The sequence below is a fragment of the Eublepharis macularius genome, chromosome 14, assembly GCF_028583425.1.
Source record: "Eublepharis macularius isolate TG4126 chromosome 14, MPM_Emac_v1.0, whole genome shotgun sequence".
In the NCBI taxonomy this organism is placed as follows: Eukaryota; Metazoa; Chordata; class Lepidosauria; order Squamata; family Eublepharidae; genus Eublepharis; species Eublepharis macularius.
The window spans coordinates 32,074,665-32,086,994 of NC_072803.1; the positions used below are offsets into that span (position 1 = coordinate 32,074,665).

General features: G+C 42.2%; 1 protein-coding gene across 4 annotated transcripts in view; it reads right to left on the reverse strand.

Moving 5' to 3' along the window:
- BMP1 (bone morphogenetic protein 1) overlaps window positions 1–12,330 on the reverse strand; it is a 160,522-nt gene that overhangs the window by 69,130 nt on the left and 79,062 nt on the right. For all 4 annotated transcript variants that reach the window (XM_054997757.1, XM_054997760.1, XM_054997759.1 and 1 more), the window contains 3 exons: window positions 10,891–11,004; window positions 3,543–3,695; window positions 1,330–1,447 (listed from right to left, as the gene is read on the reverse strand). In XM_054997757.1, the coding sequence (XP_054853732.1) occupies window positions 1,330–1,447; window positions 3,543–3,695; window positions 10,891–11,004 (385 nt within the window). The remainder of the gene's footprint in view (window positions 1–1,329; window positions 1,448–3,542; window positions 3,696–10,890; window positions 11,005–12,330) is intronic.

Below are 12,330 nucleotides of genomic sequence, written 5' to 3' on the forward strand. Positions count from 1 at the left end.
GGGATACCTGCCTAGCCAGCCAGATCAGCCAAATCAACCCTGGCGATCAATGGGGTGACAGATGTCGCAGCCAGATCGCCCTCACATCCCAATTTAAGTCAATGTGTTGCAAAGCTTTCACCCACAGATTCACTCAAAAGGAAATTTGTTTTCAAAAGTTATATATTAGGGATATTTCATGTTTTAAACAGTCCATAACTATGAAATACTGACTGTAGGTGGAACCAACTTTATAGCAGAATATGAAAAACTGGTCTGCCGCCTGGAGAACAGAATAGCTCTTGAGAAGTTGGATGTCACAGGGAGTCCATGAAGCCATTTGGGTTATGGTAGCTGTGTATTAAACCACTTCATAGTGACACACACACAAGTCTACAGAGAAAACTAGAAAATAACTAAGATTACATGTATACTGCAAGAAATTTTTTTTTTAAATTGTGTGCAAAATTTCACATCAAGAAAAGATTAATTCAGCAACTCATACCTAATACATATTAAGTAAATTTGCCTCATTTATCATATTTTGCATGATATTCTGTATATTTTGCATGATTTACAGAGTGATCCTATTCCTGATATTCCTAGTGGATGGAGACAAGATCACTCCCAAGCAGCTTTCTGCTGCCAGAAATCAAAGATATGTCAGCATAAGGAATCTACACTGGCAAATGCCACTGTTATATTAGCTGTCCCTACGATAAGCAAACCACTGCCCGTGCAACTGGATAGGGTGATGGTGAAGTTGGTCAGATGGCTTGCTTAGAGTATGTGCTGAACCTAATATCATCCTTAAAAAGGCACTGTCCCATTGACTCAATGGAGTTTCAGGTCACCGTGTTCATGAAGTGAGATTATCAAGAGATAACAGCCTTCCTATTGTTTACTCCAGGGGCAAAACCCTGGACCATTTATCCGCAGATAAAGAGAGGCAGGTCAAAGGTCAGAGAAGTTGTTTTTCGCTCTTTCAATTTCATCCAGTCCCTGATTTAAGCCTTGAAAATTTTACAGATTAAAAAAGGAGGCTGAATTATGTGAATGGTTTGCTATCCCTGGAAAGCTGATTGCATAAACAAGCCCACACAGTAGACAGTGCCGGACAAGCGATCAACTATCTGTGACCCTTAGTTTAACGCATAAATCACTTGGCAATACTCCCTTCCTTCTTGGAAGGTACTGGAGTGTCCAAATACACAGAGCTCTCAGATTCCTGAGGCTTTTCCTTTGACTCTGAACAGCGGAAAGTACTGGAAAGTCCAGATACAAACAGAGTCTTTCACTCTGAACTGCAGAAGACCCATTACCTGCTAAGAAGTTCTGACCCCTCCTTACCCACAAGGCCTGTATGTAAACACAATGTAGCTGTCTTCATCAGTCCGCTCCAGAAAGGTGACACAGGTATACTTCTCCCAATGGCGCATGGCCTGTCGAAAGACTGCCCGCTGGTTGCCTGCAGGGAACAGGAAGCGGCCAAACACTGGTTGGAGGGAAGAGCACTTCTAGCCAGCTCTCTAAAAGAGCAGGATAGAGATCAACTGCCAAGACGGACATATAGTAACAAGGCAATCCTAGAATGGATAAAAAAGTTAGTAATGGCTTCTAGGAAAGATGGGAGGTCCTCAGTAGTGGTTTCCTTAGTAGCATCTGAAGAGGCGCTCCCCACCGCTGAACAGGAAATGATCTTCCTTGAGCTTAAACACACCTGGATGCTATTCCATTAATTTGAAGTGGTAAATGAGAACTTTGATCAGAAGAGCTTTTCTTCTAGTCAGCTTGTAAGCATGACAAAAATATCTCAGCTAACATCTCAACAAAAACAGAAGTATGAGGTTCTAAGGCACAACAGCTGCTTCTGAAGGTGCACATTAGAAAACCCTGGCTCAAAACAGACAACTGGACAAATATTTTGCCTCACAGCTTGGGAATTGTAGAAGCAGACCATCCAAGTACTTTTTGTTCAGCTCACTAAGGAGATGAGGCAACTGGGTTACAATCAACAACAAACTCAAACATAAAAATCAGCCACTGGTGATACTTTTAAACATGATGTCCATGTTTGAAGCTAGGGTGCAGGCCGAGAGAGGGCTCATCCCAGGCCACCTTCTGCCTGCTTTGCCTTCCATTGGTTTAGTTCTGATGTGGGAAAAAACTGTTCTGGGGTTTCTAAGTTTTAAGAGGGGATTAATGGGTTGAAGAGAGGCAGTGAAGAGAGAAAAAACACAATGTAAAGATTCGGGGGTGGGGGTGAAAGAGCTATGAGGGCCTTGATAGAGGACCTCCCTGTTGTGAAAAAGTTAAGAGTGTATCCACTTGGGGTCTTTACTGCAGGGATCCCGAGCACTTTTAAGCCTGCAATCACCTTTGGGATTTTGAAGGGTGGGGAGCAACACCCTCAAAATGGGTGTTTCAGGAGGTAGAGCCAAATCCAAAATGGCTGCTGCTGGAGGCAGAGCCAAATGCAATCTTTGCTTTGCAAAACAACTGCATGGCAACCTCACTGAACCCATGAAGAGGAAAGCGAAAGAGAAGGGGGAATAAAAAAAGAAGGCCAGCCTGAAGGGAGAACGTAATCACACACTGACTAAGGAAAGTCCAGGTGCTTACCAGTCCTCCTGATCCTCTAACAGCTTTTTTCATTGGAATGAGAGCAGCCAATACCAAGCCCTTCCTTGCAATGGACCGGCCCACTTTCTGAAAAGCTGGCCAGGCACCAGAGGAGGTGTCATGGTGCCCACCACCACCATGTTGGAAAACCTGTATCTAATGCTTCATTGCTAGAGAATCCCAGTATCTGCAGTGTGCCTTGCTAGCTGCCAGCTGAGGGTCCTGGCATTCCTATTCATGATACAGCACACAGAATTCTGGAAGGACAGAAAACAGGCAGAAGAGCCTGTATGTTCTACAAAACCTGCAAAAGGCAGTTATATTAAAATTCACATTGTATTCTAGAGTATCTGGCAGGAATGAAGAGAGGTATAGTTCTTATAAGGGTATACGCGTACATTCTCACCAATTCAGACTGTACAGGCAGATTACTCAGTTAAGGCATATGGTTATTATTTATTCTGATACAATCTCATTTACCTAAATGGCTCTGGGAATCATTTAATCATGATAATCAGATATCTGAATATATATTTGTATGAGATCAGCAAGGTAAAGCTCTACGGAAGTAGCATTTTTGGAACACAGACAATCGGGAGTTGTATGATGCATTTTAAGGCCAGTCTGTAAATGGCCATCAATACAGCACAGCCCATATTCATTAATTTGGCACAAACCAGAGTGAACAAGGCAATATGATTCTCTCCTAAAACATAGAGAAGCAGGAGTGCAAAGAAGATGGAAAATTCAATCTTTCTGCTATTTGTTCATATATTACTGAGGCCTGGAAGTATAGCTTGTACAATTGATGTTTCACAGGATAGTGTGATGGCATCTTCAGTCTCTCATCTGGACCTTTCAGAATGTAGGGTCAAACTATATAAGAAGCTGAAGGCCAGCAACGTGCATGCATTTCACCCCTAGTCTCCACAGCAACTCACCAGTGAAATTCCCACTGACCACATAAGGAATGACGCCATCTGGCCACACTCGCTCATGACGGGAAGTGGCAGCCCGGCGGCTCCGAGACCGCCCCGGCTTCCGTCTCCTTTGCTGTCTCCTGGATCTGATGCTAGTGCTGTTGGAACTGTTCCCTACAATGCAGAAAACAACAAAAAAGGAGTCTGTGAGCACAGCTATGACTCGTAGGTGAAAAGCATCATGGACCAGCATCATGAACATAAAAGCTGCAACTGTTGGTTCAGTGGGCTGGGGTGGGGGGCAATAAACAGGGCACACAGGCCAAGTTGCCTCCAAGCATTGGTATTCAGAGGTTTACTGCCTCTGGATACAGAGAGTCTGTTTAATCACACTAGCTATTAGCCATTGATGGACTTCTCCTCCATGAATCCTTTTAAAGCTATCTACTAGTGACGATCAGTACATTCACTGTCATTCTGTAACTGAATTACATTTTGAGTGAAAAAGTACTTCCCTTTGTCTCTGCTGAATCTATTGTCCATTAATATCATTGGGTGCCCCCAAATCCTCTTATAGGAGATGCAGAAAAAGATCTTCTTTTCCATTTGCTTTCACTACATTCATAACTGTATATATCTTAATCTAATCTTTAAATCATCTTTTTTTCTAAACTGAAAAATTCCAGTCTCTTCAGCACTAATGGCTTTTTTTCCAAAGGAAAGGTGTTTCAACTCCATATTTAATATGGTTTCCTCCTCTGCTCCTTCTACAGTTATGTAATTTTTTTTAACAGGACAGTGACCAAAGCAGCACACTGTATTTCAAATAAGGCTGCACATTAGAGCTATATAAGGTGCAGAGAAATGCACTTTATTTTGAGATGTGAGCTTTGCAAACTCCTCACACTTGTTTTTAAAGTGTTTCTTGGTTAGCAGAAGACAGGAAAGGAAGGAGAAGTCAACTGCTCCCAAGCATCACCCCTCTTGTCAATAGTTCTAGCAAGTACAAACCATCAAAGTTTAGCCTCCTGGCCAAAGTCAATGAAATGGCCAGCACACTTCTTGGCTGGAATCTGAAACTCTATAGGACACAGAGAATTGGGGGTTGTGAGGGACTACATGACATCTTCCTGGAGATTTCAAGAACAGATTCTTTGACCCACAAGGGGATGGGGAAAAAGAAAAATCCCTTGGCACAGAGGGAAAGGGGTCCATTTTGGCGGATTCCATCTGGTGGAAGGAGCTCTCATATCTGGGCTCCATCATGATGGCTGCCATTACCACATGGAGAAGGCAAAGGGCTGACTGCCTAGACAAAGCTTCCGAGGTAATGGGAAGCTTTTGGAACACTGTAGTTTCTAAGTTAAAGAGGCTGCCTTAGAATAAGACCAGCTAGGGCATGTACAGAGGTGAGGGACAGAAGAATGGAAGTTTACTCATTTTTTTGTCTTCCTTGCTCAGTCTTCTCCTGTGTAGAGTATGTGTGTAGACTTGTATCTTTCAATCAATTTTTACCAATTTAAATGCTGATAGTTGTTCTCTGTAGCACACAGACCTCTATTGCTTGAATATGGTATTTGAAATAGATGCCAAGGGAAGGGAGGCGGTTGATTGCTAATTCCCCAGGAGTGCACAAGTACCCTGTGGCAACAAGCCACAGGGCAGTGGGAGATACAGGCACTAGGTGGAGCCTTTAATAGACACCAAAGATGAGAAGCTAGGAATGCTGGCCCTCTTGGTGGATCACTCCCCAAATGACCACCTGGTAGCAGCATACCAAAGAAGACATGAGAGAGAGAAACTCCTCTCAGGGCTGGGTGAGCAGGGAAGGGAGTGGTTGCTGGGCAGTGACTTGGGGGGGGGTTGCTGGCCTCTAGAGGTCTTGCAGAGCTGGGACAGAGCAGTGCTTGTGGGTCAGCAGGGCTGTTCTGCTACATAAGAGTATTAAAATATTGGCTGTTGTATTTTCAATCCCTTTCTGCCATTGACTTCAGGGCCAGAACTGGCCCCTCCATCGCCAATATTCCAGAGAAAGATGCATTTTTGCTAGCTTTGCTCCCTGCTGAGTTTCAGTTAGCTGAACTGTTCTTGTGAATGCTGGAACGTGTCCAGATCATAGTTTGATGTGCTGTAGACCAGTTCAATGAAATGAAATTTACTGAAAAGGCGAGCTAAAGCGCCAATCATCAGATTTATTTTTTTTAAATCACCAAGTGACCTCATTACTTACAAGTCATCTTACTTGGAATCAGAATGTCTCTAAGCTTCAGCCTCCAGCCACTGGAACTCATTATGCCTATGCACTCTGCCAACATAGGCAACTTCTATGGTTTAAAAACAGAGACCTGCGACCAAAGATCTGGCAGCTTATTTCAAATCGATAGGTGAAGTTCAGCCTTCCTCGCAGCTCTGGGTGTGTCTCTCTTTGCTCAGGGTTGAAGGTCCCAGGTTCAATCTTCAGCTTCTTCAGTTAAAAGGATCGGATAGGTAACGCGAAAGACCTTAGCCTGAAACCCTAGAGAGCCACGCTGCCAGTGAGGGTAGAGAAAACTAGCCTTGATAGACCAATGGGCTGATGCAGTATAAGGCAGTTTCATGAGTTCTTTCTAGCCTGTTTTCATAGATACTTGATTCATTCATTCCTCTTTTCTTAGCATCTTCTGCCTGACCTATACTCTTCAACTGACAAGCAGCCAAGCCAACCTCTCTCCAAGTCTTCAGGATCACTATCACCTTCACTGCCACAAAATTTGTCAATGAATTTTTACCTATAGCCAAAACCCTCTCTGCACAAACTGTTACTGCAATTCTATGCAAAATTATTCCAGTCTAAAGTCCCCTGATTTCAGTGTGCTTAAGATGAAATAACTCTGCATAGAATTGCCCTGTAAGTCCCTATAAATTTCCTTTACTCATTTCTCTGTATAAACTAAGTAGTTTGGCCTCCCCAAATGCCCCCAAATGCTGACACTCTGTTGCCTCTTCCAGACTTCTAGATATGCTTTTAATTTGGGAGTGAGAGGTTAAGAAACAATAAGTTAGAATAGGCTAGTTTCCTCAGCCTAGTGCTAGGCTGATATGATGCCATGAAAAATAAGCAAGGCAGTATTTAGCTGGCTACAAATCTTCTAATCAAACAGTTTGGGATATTATCTTGTCAGGAGAAGAGGCTGCTTCTTTTTCTTCTGGTGGACAAAACAGGGCTGTGTACAACATGGTTAGTTTATCCACACGCAATGCACATTTGGCTGTGAAAAAACAGCCACCCCCCAAAAGTTTTGGATGGCTTTGTTAAAGTGAGATCAGTAGGAGTGTAAGTGTGCATGCCAAGATCTTTGTCTCCAAATTGTCTGGAATGCTCTGGATCAGCCAAGCTGTCGCCAAAGCCCATGGAAAGCATTACCTGGCAGGAGATCCTACCCTAAAGGGCCAAGGTTGAGAAAACACAACAAGTGCCAAAAGTCAATACCAATGCTTCATAGCATGGTTCTCTGGCAAGAGTAAACTCACAATTTGGCTTTGGACATTTCACAAACTCTTTACTGAGGGAGGGGGTTCACCTAAGTGCAGGAGCATCCAAGGCCTCACTATGAAATCGACCCTTTCCATTTCCCGCTCCCTCACCCATGGAAATTGATATCAAGTGTGGATGGGTGATATGAAGAATCAAATCTAATACAATAAATAAATAAAAATCCACATCAAAAGTGGTGCAATGAACATAGAAGCCTGTAGGCTACACATTGACCTTCTGATTTCAACTAGAACTCTGAAGAGAGGGTCAAATCATTGGACACCCCACCCTACCAACCCAGTAATAAAATTTAGGCTACCAGATGTTGTCAGCATCACTGGTTCCATTATTCAGATACACAGCAAGATGCTGAGGATTTCACTGCAAGCTCTAATTCCTGACACTACATTTAACTGCTGCTTGTGCCGAAGTTTAAGCACCTCTATTACCTACAGGATTCCCCTCCCACTCTGGGTGCTGAGAACTACAACTGTTACTAAAAGACTTATACTTCAGTCTTGGAAACCAGTTGTTTCACCTAGTACAGAGAAATGGATGTAAGATCTTGCTGCGGAAGAAAAAGTAACATTTGCCCATTGAGCAATGGAAGACAGAATATATGGAGACCTCTCCTAGAACTTTATAAATAAAGCCGCAGAAAACTACTACCATCATTGTTCTCTCTCTCTCTTCTAATGGTTTTCATAATTTAATATTTGGGAAAAAATCGAAAACTTAATTTAAAAATCTTAATTTAAAAAATTATCCTCCTCTTCTAAGCACTGGAAGTGACTGTCATCTCTTTTCCTTGGGGAGAGTATTCACAACTGAACAAATGTCACTGCCAGGGAGATTTCTCCAAGACAGTAAAATTCAGCAATAAATCTTCTCTTCTCCCCCTTGCTGCCAAGGGAATGCAGATGGTTGCGTGGATGTTCCCTCAAGGATGACTGAGATAGGCCCGTGTCAAGCCAGTTACTTTTGTTCTAGCTCAGATGAACCTGGGTTCTGTCAATATTATCAATGGATCTATGCCAGGGGCACTTGCACCCTTTTTAAAGTCTCTTTCCCAGCAACAGCAGCTGAGCTAACAGTGGTCTTGTGACCCTTGGCTTTCAGCAAGAACATGATAGATACAATGCAAACCCTTAACACTGCTTGTTTTTGGCAATGAGGAAAATCAATGCAGCAATAAGAATGGTTTGGGGAGCCCTATATCTAAGGCTACAGAGAAGAACTTCTATGCAAACAGTTTATGAAAAAAGGAGGGTTAGATCCATATGTGATGGCTGCCACAAAGTTGTCTCAGTTGTGGCCAACAATGCTCACAGAATAAAATCCAAAGATTTTAACTTCTCCAATAGCTTTGCTTTAATCAGGGGTGAGCTAAAAAAGCCCCCCCGAGAGCCCGTTTGTACAGTAACTGAGCTTTTCCTCAACTTTCTCACTTCAGGCTACAGGTAAGACATTGTATGTTTAAATGCTCCATTAAGAACAATTTTTTTTCAATTCAAATACCTTTAATGGCATACAAAGATCTAAGACAGCAAACAGGTCACTATAAAATTACATCTCCATTAAGAACCAACTCCCTACACACAGAAAGCCAGCATGTCAGGAAAAAAAGATGATACTCTTTTTTTTAAAAAAAGAATTACTTTATAGCATTGTACTACTGGTATCTGACTACACAGACTAAATCAGATTTTCTGTCATGTACAGTTTGTATGTTTGAAGACTATTATTAGTGGTAAGTTTTTAAGTAATGTGGGAACGCACAAAATGTTAAGACATTCTTTCATAGTGTATTAGAAATAATTTACATATAGAAAGTTACAATAATGCACCATTTGCATAATGAAACTACAATCCAGTTATAATGCATTTACATCTAAATGATTGCCAAGAACTCCAAATGCAGATCCCAGAGAATAATTTAGGAGTTGATTCTGCAACTTTATTAAAGCTAAGCAACTAAGGATCTGATTTGATCAGTACCTTGGATGGGAGATCACTAGAGGGTCTCATGAAAGAGCTGAATATATAATTTAAAATAAATAAAACTTTTCAGAAACAGATTTACAGTATAGTCCTAAATACGCTTCTAAACCCATTGACAGTTTACAATTAGGAATGCTGTGAATTTCGCTGTGAACATGTTTGATGGTCAAACTTACCATGTTTGAAGGTAGCAATCACAAGTGAGACGATCACTTGGACTGCTCAGTTCATGCCAAGCAGTCATAAATGTCAGCTGAACCAGTTTGCATCAGATTTCCAAAAATGGCACGTGCACATGGATGCTGCTGATTCAAAATGATCAGCAGCCATTAGCATCATGGAGGACTACTTAGATGAACACCCAAGTTAGGATTTTATTGAAACACAGTCTGCCTTTAATGGATGACTATTTCATATGATGAGTGAGTGGTCTAATTGTCTATTTAAACAACTGCCAGCTGAGCAGCACAGTTATACAGCAAGGATGGGGAGGAAGTAAACTTCAATGAGGCTGTGCAAGAACCCGCATGTGTGAAAAGCCAATTGCACTGTACTGCATGGTTAAATAAGGAATACAGTGAAACAACTTGCCCAACGCAACCAAACAGATCAATGAATTATTAACCTGCTCATCAAAAAATCATGTCTCTGTTCACAACTGGCAAACGGGACATGAGCTGAACCAGTAGGCATCTATTCCTCCTTACTGAGGATTGCACCTTGACCTGGATAGCCCAGGTATGCCCTATCTTGTCAGCCCTCCAAAGCTAAGCAGGGTTGGCCTTGGTTAGTAATTGGAGATCTCCAATAAAGACCAGGGTTGCAGAGGCGGGCAATGGCACACCACCTCTGTTAGTCTCTTACCATGAAAACCCCACCAGGGGTAGCCATAAGTCAGCTATGACTTGAGGGCACTCTACCACCACCATTTAGGATTGCACTTTTAATAGCAAAACTTATTTTCAGCAGCAACGGGGAAAAAAATCACATTACAAAATACTTAAACAAGTTTATCAACAGTGAGAGACTGCAGTTATGGAAATATTAACTTTTTGATCCTTGCTCTACAAAGTTTTTCAGAATAATGGAACAGACGTTACAGAGACATTCTGATCCAATGAGATTGCCATTGTTACACTCATTTATAATCGAGCCAACTTACATTTGCATAACCTATGTCCAAGTTCCAATTTTCTGGCCACACAGCAAGATCGTTATTATTAATTGGGGGGAGGGGAGGGGAGGGGAGGGGAGAGAGAGAGAGAGAGAGAGAGAGAGATGCCTAATACTGGAACTTGCCAGTCAACAGCACCTATTTCTGTGGCACAATATCTTAGCCTTTTTGGATTACTCCCTACAATTCTCCGTAGACAGAGACCAGAAGCAACCTTTGGATTCATGAACTCTCTTCTTGGCAGAGAGAAGTGAATGCCTGAATCTGGATATCCCTTGTTTTTAAAAAGGATTTAGTCTGCGGGGGACAGCAAAATCCCACATCCAAACAACCACACAGCCTCTTTTCCCAGCAGTGAATTCAGGGACCACATGAGGCCAAAGACTGCTCCTGTCCCTCTCTCTCTTTTTCTTGGGAACTAGGCTGCCCAACTTAGCAAGCGTGCACCGAATCCATAAACTTTGGCAAAAGCAACATCTGGAGAATGAGATATCATGTAACACAAATTAGAAATTTATAACCTGCATATGCTTCCTAAGTTGTAGGACAATGTCTGCTTTGATGTTAGCATTTCAATTTTTTACAAAATAAGCATGCTTCCAGAGATACGGAATCACTGGATTCTTTCCTCTGTGTGTGTCACAGCCTCAGCCTTTGATGTCCAAGTTTGGCAACATTACCTGAAGAGTTAGTGGCAGTTCTCTCAATGGTATGCCGTGTGAGATCGACAACTCTGTCCACCTGGAACAACTTGAGGTCTTCTTCATCCAAGGCAATGTCTCCTAAAAAGGCAGCTAAAAATAGGAGGAGAGCTTGTGAGGGAAGAGCTCAGTTTTAACAGTTTGTTTAGACTTTGAGAAAATGTTTTCCGAAAGGGTTGTGAAAAGTCTTGTTTACACACTTTGTCATTTGTGTGACAACTGCCCTCATTGCTCAGATAACATAAACATATGACATTGTTCTCATGCAAGAATCAATGACCACATCAAGGTATTGTCCACCAATGAGAAGCAAGATGAAAAGTGAAAACTCCTCTTAAATTGCAAGTACCACTTATGTCTTTGTACTGACCTTTGCGCTGGGAAAAGAAATCATAATTCCATGGGCCGTTTTCACACATCTACTGGCTCCAGTACATCGCGCAAAGCTCCCGCAAGGACAGCATCTTCCAGGCATGATTTCGCGCAAGAACTGGGAAATTGCGCCAGGAAGACGCTGTCCTCGTGGGAGCTTTGCACAACGTACCGGAGCCGGTAAGACACGTGAAAACAGCCATGGAGAGTGCAGAAAGTCTACTGTCTAGAAGATATGGGCTAGGATCCCATGGATCAATTATGTGGATGGGATTTCTGTCTGTGAAGTGTGATACACCCACACCTAGCTGTAGCAACTACTAGGAAGAAGGCAAAGGGCAAAGATATCCCAAGCACTAAGGTTAGATTTATTGAAAAGAACTAATCGTGCCACTGTCTAATCACTTTTATCCCTGAAAGTGACAAAGAGAAGTACTGAACAAATAGAAGCAGAATTAATGAGCAGGAGAAACATTAACAACAACATTCGATTTATATACTGCCCTTTAGGACAATGACCACTCAGAGCGGCTTACAAAGTGTGGTATTATTAGCCTTATGACAATCACCCTGTGAGGTGGGTGGGGCTGAGGGAACTTTGGAAGAGCTATGACTGACCCAAGGTCACCCAGCTGGCTTCAAGTGGAGGAGTGGGGAATCAAACCTGGTTCTTCAGATTTAGAGTCCTGCTGCTCTTAAACACTACACCAAACTAGCTCTCATTACATTACACAGGATTGACACGGGAATGTAGTTATTATGACCTGATCTGAATTTAACTTTCTAAGCTGTCCCTCAGGATCCTTGTGAATTCATAACCTGTTTCTATTATTTGACTGAAACTGCATGCAGTGTCTCTCCATTTCTTCTCTTAGAACCCCTATGACAAAAGCATTTCAGAATGAGGTCCCAACACACAGTCATTCATTTGCCTTTTTTGCAGCTGCATCACAATTGTGGCTTGGTTGTCTTGTGATCAAGCAAGCTCTCAATTCTTATTACTGTTTCCAGCTGAGGAATCCCCAGCTGATAAAAAAGTGTAATATT